At 50.7% G+C, this 16271-nt stretch overlaps 1 protein-coding gene across 1 annotated transcript in view; it reads left to right on the top strand.

Annotated features, from left to right (window-relative positions):
* Nucleotides 1–16271, top strand: part of chd9 (chromodomain helicase DNA binding protein 9) — a gene marked incomplete at its 5' end in the record, with an annotated part of 51335 nt that overhangs the window by 24410 nt on the left and 10654 nt on the right. The window contains 13 exons of the mRNA XM_084475873.1: nt 790–975; nt 1152–1262; nt 1657–1856; nt 3167–3366; nt 3842–4001; nt 8440–8529; nt 9868–9971; nt 10647–10764; nt 11314–11371; nt 11542–11590; nt 12905–13163; nt 13629–13834; nt 14584–15519. Of these exons, the coding sequence (XP_084331999.1) occupies nt 790–975; nt 1152–1262; nt 1657–1856; nt 3167–3366; nt 3842–4001; nt 8440–8529; nt 9868–9971; nt 10647–10764; nt 11314–11371; nt 11542–11590; nt 12905–13163; nt 13629–13834; nt 14584–15519 (2677 nt within the window). The remainder of the gene's footprint in view (nt 1–789; nt 976–1151; nt 1263–1656; nt 1857–3166; nt 3367–3841; nt 4002–8439; nt 8530–9867; nt 9972–10646; nt 10765–11313; nt 11372–11541; nt 11591–12904; nt 13164–13628; nt 13835–14583; nt 15520–16271) is intronic.

Raw genomic sequence — 16271 nt, 5'->3', positions numbered from 1 at the left:
TACACTCGTAGAAAAAGTTTGAAAACCACTGTTCTATAACCCATGTGTGGAGGGCGTTCAGCAGACCCTGCATGTGTGTGTTAGGCCGCAAATGAGATGCGGATTCCACAGATGATTTGGAAATCAGATATTTATTCATGGTGAATGGTCCCGGAATTGCTTCATAACTGTCCTCATAGCACCCATTTGTACTGTGAACGTATTACATCTGCTTTTAATATGTTTTAGGTTTAATCCGACCGTTAGTACTGCGGTCGTCACAGTTGGACATTGGGTAGTCGATCGTACATCTTTAACTTTGGTTCAGGTCTACTCGAGTGGGCTGGAGTAAAAAAGGCCTTGTACTTGTATCTGATCATTTAATTGTGTACTGCTGGGTAGAACGGGGTAAGGGATCATTAAAACACAAGAGCGGCCTCCCCTGCTGGGGAGCCCTTGAGCAGAACATCAGCAGCTCACTCGCGCCGCGTTGATGCGTGTGGATCTGAAGTGCGCCGCACTGACTGAAGCCTCCTGCGCTTGAGGAACATCAAACCGAATCAACATCAATGGGTTTTTTTTATACCGAGTGCTCCCGGGGCCCCAGAAGGGCCCATCGAGGCTCCCAGCCGCCCGAGCGGCGGACACGACGGCAGGAACCACGAGGAAAAAACACAAACGTGGATAACGGAAAATAAAAGCCCATCTAGGCGGTGTGTGCTATTAATACAGCAGAACAGAACTTCACCCAGCCAACCATGTAAACAATCCGCCTCCCTCCTCCCCCTCCTCTCCCCTCCGGTTGCCTAGGCGACGCAGCAGCAGCTGTCGAAGAAGGAGATTGAGGACCTGTTGCGGCGCGGGGCCTACGGGGCCATCATGGACGAGGAGGACGAGGGCGCAAAGTTCTGCGAGGAGGACATCGACCAGATCCTCCAGCGCCGCACCAAGACCATCACCATCGAGTCGGAGGGCCGGGGGTCCACTTTCGCTAAGGTACGCCCCGGGACGCGGACCCCCCCGGGGACCGGACCCCTTACCCCTTCTGTCTGGCCGTACTTGTACTGTTGATGGTTGTGTTTGGGATATGGGAGAGTGGATGAGGGGCATTGGGGGGCGATGATGTGACTCATGATGGTCGGACTCACGTGATTCTGGTGTCTGCTCTCTAGGCCAGCTTTGTGGCCTCTGGGAACCGCACGGACATCTCTCTGGACGACCCCAACTTCTGGGACAAGTGGGCCAAGAAGGCGGAGATCGACGTGGAGATGGTCAACGGCAGAGTGAGCCGTCCCTTTGTTTTGATGTATATACTGTATGGAGCTCCTGTAGGTGTGATGTTGGGATGATGGGATAAAGTTAAACACAGAACGTTAAACACAGAACGTTTAACTGTCAGTTACGTTACCAGCATGGAGTACAATTGGCCATATGATGGCCATATTTACAATATCTTAATATCTCCATCTTAATATCTCCATCTTAACCTGAAATAAAACAGTGAATTTGAAGTATTTCAATATTTGTGCCTCCAAAAAAGGCCACTATTTCTATACAAGAAGGCCACTATTTCTATACAAGAAGTTAAATATTTCCCCCAACATAGAATCATAATTTCCCTTCCCCCATATTGCAACTGACCGGGCGTCCCCCCCCCCCCCCGCTGTGGCCCCTCAGAACAGCCTGGTGATCGACACGCCGCGGGTCCGCAAGCAGACGCGGCCCTTCAGCACCACCAAGGACGAGCTGGCGGAGCTGTCGGAGGGCGAGAGCGACGGCGACGTGTCCAAGCCCAAGCAGCGCCGCGCCCACGACCGGCTCAACAGCTACGGCCGCACCGAGTGCTTCCGGGTGGAGAAGAACCTGCTGGTCTACGGGTGAGAAGACCCGGGGTCCGGTGGTTGTACATGAACTCCACTGTTTGGATCAGGGGTAGTGATCCACCGATATATCGGCCCATATTTGCGTTTTTTACATGTACGTTTTTTTTTTTTAACGTTTTTTACGTTTACGCAACGGCCGATTTTTTCAGCCAAATTTATTTTATTGATTTTTTTCCCCAGAATGATTTACAGACAGACAGTTCAATAAATGTTCCTTTTTTAAATTGAGACTTGTAACATTTGTAATCATCATTGTGTCATTTTATGATGTAAATTGAGGGAGCAAAAGCAGTATCGGCTCCAAATATCGGCTCAAGAAAATCGGCAGCCCGTATCGGTTATCGGCTAAGGCTGATGAAAAAAAATCTGTAACGCCATCTGCCCTAAAAAATCCATATCGGTCAATCCCTAATCAGGGGTCCCCAACCTTTTGGAACCTGAGAGCTACTGCAGGGGTACTAAGTGATACGAAGGGCTGCTTGTTTGACACAAACAAGGCGCTTTGCAGCCAGGTTTGACTTTATTTTGGGGGTCAAACCCGCATCTAGCTCCCAATTGTAACTGCACTCGTTAGCTGGTCTCAGCAGAGTGCGCACAATATTGAACTGTCCAAACAAGGTCAGAGTTCATAAAACTGTATTCAGTATTGTCATTGCCATCAAATCTACATCAATCCAAGTCAAAAAGAACATCAACACAATTAAAAATATATTGTAGACCGAGCTCCATGGTGACTAGTGCTATTTTTAGAACATGCTCTGCGTGCAACTCACTTCGGCCCTGTGGGCGACCAGGTGCCCACGGGCGCCGTGCTGGCTACTCCTGGTTTAGATCATTGGTTTCCCTCCATTATAGGCTGTAGTGTTGGTGTTTTATCTTTGGTTTGTTGTGTTTATGAGCAGTCATCTCACTTGATTATCGAGAGAGTCTGTTGCCAGAAGTTCAGTCTTTTAATGACTTTTAATTTGTTTTTATCTAAAGGCCACACAAGACCCTTGGATGGTGTCAATTTTGAATATTTAACTAAATGTGTCTAATTAATTAAATGTTTTGGTCTTCAACTGAACCAAATTCCTGAATTAAATCCAAAAATGGCATTACATACAGGTTTTAACAAGTTACACTGACCAACGCATGACACCCTGTGCTTTGTCTCCTCCCCCACCCTGACCCCCACCCTGACCCTCCACCCTGACCCTCCACCCTGACCCTCCACCCTGACCCTCCACCCTGACCCTCCACCCTGACCCTCCACCCTGACCCTCCACCCTGACCCTCCACCCTGCCGCGTGCGGTCTGTCCAGGTGGGGCCGGTGGAAGGACATCCTGAACCACGGGCGCTTCAAGAAGCAGCTGGCGGAGCGCGACGTGGAGTCCATCTGCAGGGCCCTGCTGGCCTACTGCCTGGTGCATTACCGCGGCGACGACAAGATCAAGAGCTTCATGTGGGACCTCATCGCGCCCACGGAGGACGGGCAGACCAAGGAGCTGCAGAACCACCTGGGTGAGAACCACAGAACGGACGACAGAGCCCATTGTCGGAACCGGGGCCAAATGTAACTGATTTGGATCCGTTCTTGCTGTTCTGATGCAGACCCAGAGAAGAACCGTTCTCTAACTTAAAGGCTGCTTCTACAACCTCATCGCTACAGTCTCGAAGACAAAAACAAACCCACCCACATTCAATCCCTTTTTCACAAAATTGTCTTCTGAAGCAAATCCGAGGCACACGTTGGCATAATGCAGTCGTACTTGGCTCACGCTAATACTTTTTGGATAATTATAACTATTAAAATTGCCGTTCAACGCTCAACAATACCAGATTATCGTTGTGTTAACGGCTCCACATTGCAGTATACTTATCCGTATATTACTATCCGTAACCGCGGTTTGGACAAACTCAATGCTTGCCTGTGTGTCACACACCGTTTGCGTCCTGACGCCCCCTGACCCCTGACCTCCTGTCCTCCTGTGAGCAGGGCTGTCGGCGCCGGTGCCGCGCGGACGCAAGGGGAAGAAGATGAAGACGCAGTCCAGCTCCTTCGACATCCACAAGGCCGAGTGGCTCCGGAAACACAACCCCGAGCACATGCTACAGGATGAAGGCTACAAGAAACACCTCAAGCACCACTGTAACAAGTACGTCCTCCATCGAACACAATGCTCTGTGTCCTCTGTGTCTTTATGTCGATAGCCCAGATAACCACTGTAACAAGTACGTCTTCCACCGAACACCCTGCTGTGTGTCTTTATGACGATAGCCCAGATAACCACTGTAACAAGTACGTCCTCTGGCGAACACACGACTACTGTCTTTTGTGATGATTAGGGCGACAGGCTCCAGCCCAGTTAACCACTGTAACCAGTAGGACCTCTGTGGAACACACTGCTGGTCTGGTCCGCACCGCTAGAGGGACAGAGGCTGAGGCATGTCTCCATGAGGATAATATTGAACTTGAAATGTTCCTGATACTCGTCACACAACAGCCGTTGTGTGTCTTAAAATAATTTAAAAAATGATTATGGGGGAAGTTTCGTACAGTTGAATTGTGGTTTGAAAGGGTCATCGTTGGGCCTTGTAGCGTTTTCTGAACCTTGCCGGTACTTCAATATCCATGGTAACGGAGGGGAGGAGACGGGTGGAGGCTGTCTGTATTCTTTCCCAGCAGGGTGCCTAGCATCATCACAGACAACAGGTCCAACGCATCCAGGGGCAGACCTCAAACTGACAGTACCCCACTGTTATTTATTTATCTGAATGGGGACTTGTTATGAAACGTTAGTGTTGCTGAAGGCCTGCGTCGGCGTAAAATTAGTCAAAGGCGGTCTTCTCCAAATGTCATACCAGCGCACTACCTCTGCTTTCATACATATGGACAATATAAAATTCTGTTTGATCTTTCGAATCGGTCGGAGCCCATTCTGGTGACACTTCTTTCGCACGTTCTGCACCATCGTCTGTATGCAGACTACATCGCTCTTAAGGAGTGTCACAACAGAAGCGTGGGCTCCTCCTTGGCTTTTAGCTAATTCTGCCATCATGCTCGTTTCACAGTTAATGAATGGGCTACGCTTCCTATTACTGGTCGTTGGTAATTAAAAACAGTAGCCACTTAGTAATTGTGTATCATCACACGGCAGTTTATTAAGTTGTCGATATGATGCCGCCAAAGGGATAATAAATATTAATTGTGATGTATCACCCAACCCTTTTAAAAAACAAAAAAGCTGTTTATCGAATTATGTTGAAGGGGTTTGTTGACATTTTTTTTATGCATTTAATGCCTCTGCTCCAAGTAAATTACCAAGCCTGTGATCGTTTGTGTCGCCTATTTGGCAGGTGTTTATTATTATTAATTTTTATTTAATGCCTCGCACTGCAATTGTGTCACTATGTCTTTAATAGAATGCAGGGTAATTATAGTTTGATTGCAGTTCAACAGTAGCACCTCTAATCCGGGGTAATCAGGATGCATTGATGCTCCATTGGAGTCGACAGGGCAGTGATTGGCTAATGGCTGGCGGTACCTGCTAGACCCTCAGACGGGCGGGCTGCCTCCCTTATTCACAGACAGCGGGAGAAGAGGGAGAGCGAAAAACGGGGACACACAAAAGGGGTTGCTTTGGAAATGTGGAGTATTTGGGTAAAAAGCCAAAGAGATGAAGGCTGCTCCTTTATCTAAAGACCGGGCTTGTGTCCACTGGGGGATTCGGTCAGAAAGTTCCCCATTGTTGAGCGGGGCCGAGTACTGCTGAATCCAGGGATTGTCCAATGTTTCACGCCGGCGAACACACACATGCAGAGAGGGGGGGCGGGGGGGCAGGCTTCTGCTGACGACTGCATTTTTCAGGGCTGCAGGGTCTGGAATGTGGTGGCTGAGCGAGCTGTGTGCCACGGCCCAGCCGACCGCGGTCTACAGCAGTGCTCTGACACACGTCTAGAGAGCATCCGCATGTCCCCTGGCCTTGTGATCAGATAATACTATTCAGGCCAATTTCTTGAATAGGGTAGAGTTGTATTGAAGGGCACATCAAGAAGAGGTTGTGTGTGTGTGTGTGTGTGTGTGTGTGTGTGTGTGTGTGTGTGTGTGTGTGTGTGTGTGTGTGTGTGTGTGTGTGTGTGTGTGTGTGTGTGTGTGTGTGTGTGTGTGTGTGTGTTGTGCCGGTGAAATCAATTGTCTCCGCTGACAGACGGCTGAAGTTTGATGTTCGGTGATGTGTTGATGCTTTGTTGTTCGGAGATGTAAGCTATGGCAAATATGCTGTTCTGTCAGACAAGACGAACACGGCCGCGTCCTTCTGGAAGAATGTGTGCTATTCACGGTGTCTGCGATGCTAGGAAGACACACGCACACAGGCACACGCACACACACAGAGGCTTTGGCTTGTCTGGGTGAGTCAGAGGCAGAATGATGAAGGGCTGTGTTGACAGCCAGAGGAAGCTCCAGCTGACCTGGGGAGGGAGGGGTGAGGCGAGGGAGAGAGGGGGGGGATCGCTGTGGTGTTCTCCTGCCATAACTCTACGCCGGTCGGTCGTGGCAAGGGTCCCATTATGCAGGGAAGATGAGGCACGCTGGTGTCTGTGGGCTTCCTTAAAGATGGAAGATACCTGTGAAAGTACAGAGTGTGGTCGCGGCCGGGAGATGAGTGTGTGTTTAAGAGCAGGGCTTCCCAGCCAATTTGGTGGACGGCGAGCCGCAGGAATGTCACCCTTGATTGTTTGTGAAGACCGTAGAATGAGTTTCTAGACGACGTTGAAGAGAGAGGCTGAATTGTGTGCCTGTGTTCAATTCAAATGAACTCGCACCCGTTACACTAAGACTATAAGTATATAGTGCCGGGAAATACTGGTTGAGATAAGAAATACTGGACAGGGTATTGACAGTTTTCTGTGACAGTTCTGTGACAGTTCTGTATATTGCTGCATTTTGAACGTTTACTGTGTTTTCCGACTCTGCCGTGCCCTTATGTACAGCGTCCTTGAGGCTGGGAAATGAAATGCATCGGCCTTCTTGTTATGACACAACATTCATGCTAATTAGGTGATCGTTATCAACCCCTGTGGAAAGGCTCATTTGTTTAGATCACCCCACTGCTGCAAAGGTCAGAGTGCATGCTGGGTAAGTGTTTACCTCGAGTAAACATCAACATCTCACCAAGGCCTCCTCGTCGTTGATATGGTTACCAGACCAACTGCCGAACAGAGTCCACACCAATGACATGATTGAATTACTTTGGGAGGACCTTGTCTCTGATGGGAAGTTGCATCGCTCAGAAGGGGAAGCAAAGGCAGTCGAGAAAAAGCATTGCATAGCGCTACGCCAAAAGTGTGTGATCATCACTCATGCATCGCATCCGGATCCGTCAGGTTTTCTTCAACGGGGAAAATGAATGCCGTATCTGGTTTCCCATTACTCAATCATCTGGAAACACGTCAATTGTTACAAGAGACAGCGGATATGTTGGCTTCTGACTAGTGGAGTGGGAATGGTTGTGGACTCCTCCTTCACCGTGGGTGGGAGTGTCCCGCCGGGGGAACATGGGTGGACCGCCGGGGGGAACATGGGTGGACCGTGAACACGTCTCAGACATAACCGGGATGCTCAGGACACTCCGGTGGCTGCGTGTCATCGCTGTGACGCCCCAGTGCCTGATGCTCAGCTCCGGTGTCCCTGGAGACCCCGGGCTGCCCGCGTGGCACCGAGCACTCAGCCGCTACGGAGCTAACGTCTCCCCGATGACTCAGCGCCTCGCTCTCCCTCTCACTCGCCCAGAACCAAGTCTCTTGGTCGCTGAGGAGGGAGGGAGGGAGGGAGGGAGAGAGAGATAGGGAGGGTGGGAGAGAGAGAGAGAGGGAAGGAGGGTGGGAGAGAGAGGCAGAGAGAGAGAGAGGGGGAGGGAGAGGGAGGGAGAGGCAGAGAGGAGGGAGTGGAAATGAGAGGATGAGGGAGGGAGGGAGGGAGACTCATAATCAGAGTTCATCCATTGCTTGGGATAGATAATGAGCTTCTGGATCTGTGTGTGGTGAACTCTGTACTTAAGGTACTATCCATACTAATCAGGCCCTAGGAGTACACTGATTAACCTATGGGACGGATCAGAACCCATGACCTAGCGACCACTGAACCACGTAGTTTGGTGATACTGTTTGGTCTGAATATTGCAGTCCATGGTGATTGTGTAGGACCTCAACGTCCATTAGTTTGTATTTTTGTATTCTAGAGCGATGGACGTATTGCGGTTTCCAAAATGTGGTGAAAGTTAATGTGCAAATACATTTGATAGGCTCAATCCTGTCAAATAAGATTAATGCAACCGAAACAACAAAATTCTGCAACTATCCAAACTGCCATCCAACGCTACGTCAACTTCCGAAGCCACACTGTGTGTGTGTGTGTGTGTGTGTGTGTGTGTGTGTGTGTGTGTGTGTGTGTGTGTGTGTGTGTGTGTGTGTGTGTGTGTGTGTGTGTGTGTGTGTGTGTGTGTGTGTGTGTGTGTGTGGGTTCTGTGGGCCCCCGTTGTGCGCGCTCAGCGTTTGTCCGCGGGCTTTGTTGTGACACCGTCTGTCTGTGTGCAGGGTTCTGCTGCGGGTCAGAATGCTGTACTACCTGAAGCAGGAGGTGATCGGAGTCCAGTCCCAGAAGGTGCTGGACGGTGCAGACGCCAGGTGAGTCCTCCTACCTGGTCTCCTGCTCACAGAGAACTGCAACACACCCAGCCGCTGACCAGAGGAGTGCAGGCAGTCAGCTGTCACTGGACGCCTGGACTCCTCTTACAGTTAACCGGCCAGCACCCCCATCGCCATAGACACTATTGTATTTACTTTTATTAACTCAATTATTTGAGATGTTTTGCTTGGATTTATGTCATACATATATGGCCTGTGAGACTGTACTTGTGATTAAGGGCTTTAGAAATAAAGTTTATTGAATTGAGCCCCACTGAATGGGACAACAGTTACCGTACCTGGTCGTTATGCACATTTATTTATCCAAGTTTTAATTTTTTGGGGAAAAGTACGGCTTGGAGTCAAGTGTGTTACTGTAATGTGGGAGATTTTGGAGCTGTGATCGTTTGGATTGGCTAGATAAGGTTGTGTACAGGTTGTATACATACTGTCATTTTAGCATTCACAGGGGGAATGCTCAGCCAAAGGGGTGTCACAGTTAAAGTTTAACCGATGTAGTAAAGGGCTGCCTGGATATCAAAATAATTCATGCAGTGAGAAGATTTCAGGTCTTCGCATGATAAAGAGTCGAAGATTGCCATGGAGGCTGAGAGGATGGGTGGAGATGGCCAGAAGGGGGGAACATGAGTTGTTATTTGATCTGGGAAGCTCCTGTGTGCTCGTGTAAGATTGGAACATTTTGGACAAACACAGATTGAATGCTTCGTCCGGAATTACCGAAATGATGGCTAGAGTGGTTTTCTGTTTGCTTTCTTTCTTCTGATGTGTGTACTGTGGGGAAAATTAGCGCGCTCACAAACGGTTGGTAATAATATGGGGTGGGATGGTAGAAACCTGTGGAATCCATGGCTCTATCAGGTTGAATTACAGAGCAGCTTCTCTCTGAAGACTGGAAATAAATAGGAAAGCTGTATTGCTCCCCCTGCTGTTCAAAGTCAGAACTGCAGTTTTCTAGGTCTAGGTTTCTAGGTTTCAGTGGCTCAATGAACGCATGCAACTCAACACCAAAGATCCTGTTTCTCTGTAATAAGCCTGCTTAGATTCATTTAGACAAATCAATTTTTACTATTTTATTTGAGATAATTTCAGACCATGCTCACACTGAATGTGTACCACACCCTAGACCTTCATAGACCATCCGATCAGAAGATCTGCCTATGATCCAGTGTTGACATGATAATTACTGTTTGAATGCTCTTTGCATGTTGCTCCTCTAACTCTGTCTCCTTCTCTTCCTCTTCTTGCTCTTCCTCATCCTTCTCCTCGCCCTCCTCACCCTCTCCTCCTCCTCCTCCTCCTCCTCCTCCTCCTCCTCAGTGACATCAACATCTGTGTGCCGGAGCCTGAGAGCTCTGACCTGCCCGCCTTGTGGTGGGACGCCGTGTCGGACAAGGGTCTGTTACTGGGGGTCTTCAAGCACGGTGAGACAGCCCAGTGGATCTAGAACAGCACTCCTGTACTCTCACCTGTACACCTGTACCTTCCGCTCAAACATGAGTGGAAGGTCATGTAATGAGGACTTGTTGAAACGTATTTTGTATTGGGCAAGCGTCACAACTAATCAATGGCTAATACGGTATTTTAACTTGGGTTTTGTTTGTATTTTTTACTTAACAATCGACAAATGGTTGTAACCCAGTTTCAGTTTTGATTGCCACGTTTGAGCAGAATATTTTCAGAGGATTTTCTGTTTTTCAAAACAAAAATGGTTTTTCATGGTAAATAAGTATTCATGGTGGATACATACATGTATGTATCCATTATATAGATGTATTGTATGGTATATATGTGGCACTTAATTGACACACTTATTGTATGTTGTACGTCCTTGCACTTAAACATAGTACTTGGCATTGTGTAGCATCTTACCCTAGCTATCTTTGTTGTATACGGGGAATGGGTTAACCGAGAGATTGTTAGTGCTTGGCACTTGGTTCTTAGAACATCCTTACTCTACCGACGGCAATGTATCGTTTCTCCTTCTTCTGACAAATGTACTTCTTGTAAGTCGCTGTGGAGAAAAGCGTCTGCTAAACGCTCTGAAAGTAAATGTATGTGTGTGAGTTGACCTGATCTTCTCCGCCGCGGTCCTCCAGGCTATGAGAAGTACAACACCATCAGAGCAGACCCGGCCCTCTGCTTCCTAGACCGCGTGGGACGGCCCGACGAGAAGGCCATCGCTGCAGAGCAGAGGGCAAATGACTACATGGATGGGTGGGTAGAGATGCAGGCAGGCAGAGAGGCACGCAGCTAGGCAGGCACCCAACCAAACCTCCACTCTGTTCCTCCATGTCGAGTGTCATATACACATGCATTGTGCTGTATAAACGGCGTTTCAGTTAGAATTAGTTTTTTATCTTTAACCAGATGGTTAATTTGCTTAAGATTAACAGGGCAAAGTTATGAAGTTAATTGGACAAACAAGGATTTAAAATACTGTGTACATATGCACACACCATGCACCTGGGAAAACAAAGTCAGCTAATTAAAGTAAACGGGTACATGAAAACAAACTTTTAGTGCATTTATTTATTGTTTAATGTTATTGTCCTCATTCAGTTTTTTCCTCCCTTTTTAATTAATAGTACAACTGACATCATTTCTAATCATTCTTACACCACCCATGATTAGTTGTATTCTATTCTTTTGTGAAATTATTCATATTGTTCCTCATACATTTGAATACACATTACAGACCCAAACATGCCATACTAACCGTGTGTGTGTGTGTTTGTCTTTGTGTGTCTTGGTGTGTGTGTGCAGGGATGTGGATGACCCAGAGTACAAGCCCGCTCCTGCTCTTCTGAAGGACGAGATGGAGGTAAGCACAGCAGGGGGGGGGAGGGGGCCGCACTGTTTGGAGAAGCTCTGCCAAGTCCGCCCCCCCCCGACTAGCGCTGTAACACAAGGCAGATGTTGGGGATTTGTAGTCCCCGACCCAGGGCGCTCATGGGATCTGTAGTTCCTTAACGCTGGTTCATCTCCACACAGGACGACGCCTCTTCGCCTGGAGACCTGGTCGTCGTGGACAACACCGGAGGTAAATGTTGTGTCGTGTGTCACTCAAATGTCCGTAGCGACTGGAGGAATGCAAAGTTGACGATATGATCGTTTTGATGACTGATGGGAGCATTCAATTTATATTATTTCATCAGGATATCGAGGGAGTTGCTATGCATCCATCTTGAGGGCAGCTGTGGCCTACTGGTTAGGGCTTCGGCCTTTAAACCGAAGGGTTGCCCGTTCGATCCCCGACCCAGTAGGAAAAATGTGGGTGGGGGAAGTGGTTGAGCACTGCTCTCCCATGCCCACATCCACGGCTGAAGTGCCCTTGAGCAAGGCACCTAACCCCTCACTGCTCCCCGAGCGCTGTAACTGTAGCAGCTCACTGCTCCGGGTTAGTGTGTGCTTCACCTCACTGTGTGTTCACTGTGTGCTCTGTGTGTTTCACTAATTCACAGATGGGATAAATGCAGAGACCAAATTCCTTGTATGTGTGAGCATACTTGGCCAAAAAAAAAAGTATTTTGCTCGGGAGTGACTATTTTGGCCCTCCACTTCAAGAGAGGAGTTGATTTACAGACAATTAAACCCCCCCCCCCCCGTAATGGGTCATAATAATTATGGACAGTGTTTCCCAAATTGATTCATGAATGATTTATGAATGAATTCCAAAACGGGCAGTGTTGTTCCTGCAGGAACGCTTGGTTTGTGTGGGATGTCGATGTGCATGTGCACGGTGCTGATGTGCACGTGCGCGGTGCTGATGTGCACGTGCACGGGCGCAGAGAGGATTTAGTGGGATCACTGATTCCGTAAAGGGCTCTGATGCATTCCAAATGAAACTGCCGCTTAAAACGGTGTAGCAATATACCATGATAATAAATAACACGTGAGCAGGCCAAATTCTTGGATATTAATGTTGGCACAAATTTAATACTGGCATTGTGTAACATATTATCCTAGCTATCTTTGTTGTATACGGGAATGGGTTAACCTTGAAATTGGAAAGTCGCTTTGGATAAAAGCGTCTGCTAAATGCCCTTAACGTTAAAGGTCCCATGACATGCCACCAGGTGTGAGTGTGATTAGCCGTTACAAGCCGTTTTGAAAATCTGGCTCTTTTGACATCACAAGTGGGCGTGTCCACCTAGATATATGCTGGATAGATCAGTCTACCAGCAAGTGGACTGTAGCAAACGTTGCTCATCTATCCGTCACACATCTGCGATGTCATAACAGACAGATTTTCAAAACGGCTCGTAACGGCTAATCACACTCACACCTGGTGGCATGGCATGGGACCTTTAATGTAAATATCTGACCCCGTTTCTGTGGCTCCTCCCCCCCCCAGACTCCCAGGTCCCGCTCATGGACGGTGGCGCCGCCTACTGGCCGTCCCCGTCGGTGCTCACGGCCCGGCTGCGGCGGCTCATCACGGCCTCCCAGCGCTACACCAAGAGCCGGCAGATCCTCCACATCCACCAGACGCAGACCCAGAGCTACGCCCCCCAGGCCCTGATGATGAGCGCCCCGCTCTGCCCGCTGCCCCCCGCCCTCGGCGACTCGGCGCTCAACCCCAAGATGGCCGCCAAGATAGAACGCCAACAGAGGTATGGACTCGCACACGCACACACAAAAAACACAAACCACCGGTTTGGTGTAGAGGTGGTTGCACAGGCTTCCCCCGCTACTGGATCTGCACCCGTTGCCTGCGTGTCACATGACGCCGAGTCATGTGACATGCGCAGTCATGTCACATGTCACATGACCGTGCTTAGCAGGTGTGGCGATGGTGACCGTTGTTCAGGGGTTTACCTGCAGTTAAAGGATTCTTAAAACGGGGTCCATACCGATGCAAAGATCGGTCGGTTACGTCATTTTGTACAACTTTGAATTCTTCGAATTGGCGGGAACCGAAAGCCACATCACGTACGCTTCAAAGTGTGCATTTGCACGTTCTCGTGTAAACCTGATGCTTCACATAATCCAACGGCTTTGACTGTCCTGCCACACTGCCACAGCACTCCCTCGATCTTGATCCCTGCTTCCCGTGTGTCTGTGTTCATCGCGCGCAGGTGGACGCGGCGGGAGGAGGCGGACTTCTACCGCGTGGTGTCCACCTTCGGGGTGGTGTTTGACCCCGACCTGGGCTGCTTCGACTGGACCAAGTTCCGCGCCATGGCCCGGCTGCACAAGAAGACGGACGAGAGCCTGCAGAAGTACCTGTGCGCCTTCGCCGCCATGAGCCGCCGGGTGTGCCGGCTGCCGCCCAAGGAAGGAGGTCAGGGGTCAACTTGTCCACGCGCAGACACACACGGGAGCACACACGGGCACACACGCACGCGTGCAAGTAGACGCACGTGCTCAAACACACACGCAGGCACATTCGCGCGCACACATACAGGCACACACGCACAAACAGACGCACGTGCTCGAACACACACATGGGCACACACACACGGGTACGGGCACAAACGTACACACACACACACACACACACACACACACACACACACACACACACTCATACAAAAGGTATAGTTTTGTCTGAGGACGGCATGCTGCCATCGCAGGGTGGCGCTCGTTATCAAAACGAGAGAGAAATCATAAGAGAAACAAACACTGTCACCGCACATCTGTGGCTGATTAGCGCGATTATTTATGTAGATACACATGTAAACACGACGAGCAACAACGGTGCATCCAGCTCTGTGCTGATCCAGGAACAGATTTGTTGTTTCATGAAATGACGAGCGGCCCAGTTTGAATCCAACTTCTCTCCCTCGTCTTGCTCTCGCTCACTCCCTCGCTCTCTCGCTCACTCCCTCTCTCTCTCACTCGCGGTCTTGCTCTCGCTCGCTCTCTCTCGCTCTCTCTCTCCATCTCTGCCTCTCGCGCTGTCTCTCCCTCTCTCTCACTGGCGCTCTCGCTCTCCCTCTCTTGCTCTCCCCCTCTTGCTCTCCCCCTCTCTTCCATTGCTCTCTACCTCTCTTGCTCTCTCTCTCTCTCTCTCTCTCTGACCCTCCGCAGACGCCACCGTGGACCCGTCGCTGTCCATCCAGCCGATCACGGAGGAGCGCGCCTCCCGCACGCTGTACCGCGTGGAGCTGCTGCGGCAGGTGCGGGAGCAGGTGCTGCGGCACCCGCAGCTGTACGAGCGGCTGTCCCTCTGCCAGCTGGGCTCGGACCTGCCGGTGTGGTGGGAGCCCGGCAGCCACGACCACGACCTGCTGATCGGCGCCGCCAAGCACGGCGTGAGCCGCACGGACTACCACATCCTGCGCGACCCCGAGCTCAGCTTCATGGCCGCCCAGCGCAACTACAGCCAGGCCAAGGCCTCGCAGCAGCAGCAGCAGCAGCAGCAGCAGCAGCAGCAGCAGCAGCAGCATCAGCAGGCATCGTCGCGCGCCCCGACGCCGCTGCCCCTCGCAGGCTCCCACGGCTCCGCCCAGGCCTCCACCAGCTCGCCGCTGGCCACGCCCACGCACCGGGACGGCGCCGACGCAGCGGCGCCCGGCGCGCCGAAGGACGAGCCCATGACGGACGACGAGGAGGCGGCGGCGGCGAAGGGGCGGGCCGGGCTGGGGGGCTGGAGCCCTCCTCCCCCCGCCCCCGCCACGCCCACGGGGCTGGAGGAGAAGCCCCTGGTCGTCAAGGAGGAGGAGCCGGAGGAGAAGGAGGCGCGGCCCGGCCCCCCCGCTCCCGCGCCCTCGGAGAGGAAGAGCAAGAAGGCGAGCAAGAGGAGCCGCAAGGAGGCGCGCCGCGGCCGCTCCCGGTCGGACTCCTCCTCCAGCGCCTCCTCGCGCTCCTCGTCTTCGTCGTCGTCGTCGTCGTCCTCGTCCTCGCGCTCGGGGTCCAGCTCCTCTTCCTCCTCGTCCTCCTGCTCGTCGGGCTCCTCCTCCTCGTCCTCCTCGTCTTCGTCGTCGTCCGACAGCGACAGCGGCGGAGAGGAAGGGAAGAAGAAAGGTGTGTTGTCTCCCCGCCAAAGTCGAGTGTGTGTGTGTGTGTGTGTGTGTGTGTGTGTCAACACTGTGTGCGCTTAAACTATCCGTGACTTTACTTGCGTGACTTGGCCCGACTACCAGCTTCCTCCCGTGTTACGTCAGGCTTCCACACCCCCTTGTGCAAACAATGTTTGCCAAATCGTACAGGCTGTTGTTGCTCAGGCTTACTTTTAGCATTCACTCAGCATGCGCCTGCAAACATTGACCCACACTGTACAGATTGTGAGGTTTCTAGAGTTCAACCACATAACAAAATGGTGCTGAGCACGACGCCCTTCGAAGGCCGATTGGAGGATGTCATGGGCAGTATGCATGTACCCACACAGTCCCCGGTCTGTCTAGGTCAGTGGTTCTCAAAGTGGATAAGTCTCACCTTATATCAGTGCTTTTTTATTGTCTGCTAACACTACTTGATTTGATTAATCAAAAAGTTGATGTTGCACTGGTTACATTGTTTTATTGTCCACTGTGTTGCTAATTGTACCCCTCTCTCGCTCTCTTACTGCATCTGTGAACAAATAGATAAGAGCCTATATGATTACATTTGTGTCGCGGTTATGATAGGGGGTCCTTGCAACATTTTCTGCCCTCTGAGGGGTCCCCGGCCCCATATAGTTTGAGAACCCCTGGTCTAGGTCAACGATGGGACCAGTGTGTGACTGTCGTACTGTGTGTGTGTGACGGTGTGTATGTATGTATGTGTCTCTGGATAGG

Source organism: Micromesistius poutassou (genome assembly GCF_964030765.1).
Source record: "Micromesistius poutassou genome assembly, chromosome: 12".
Taxonomy (NCBI): domain Eukaryota; kingdom Metazoa; phylum Chordata; class Actinopteri; order Gadiformes; family Gadidae; genus Micromesistius; species Micromesistius poutassou.
The sequence above is the reverse complement of the archived record's forward strand: the minus strand, read 5'-3'. Positions and strand labels throughout refer to the sequence as shown.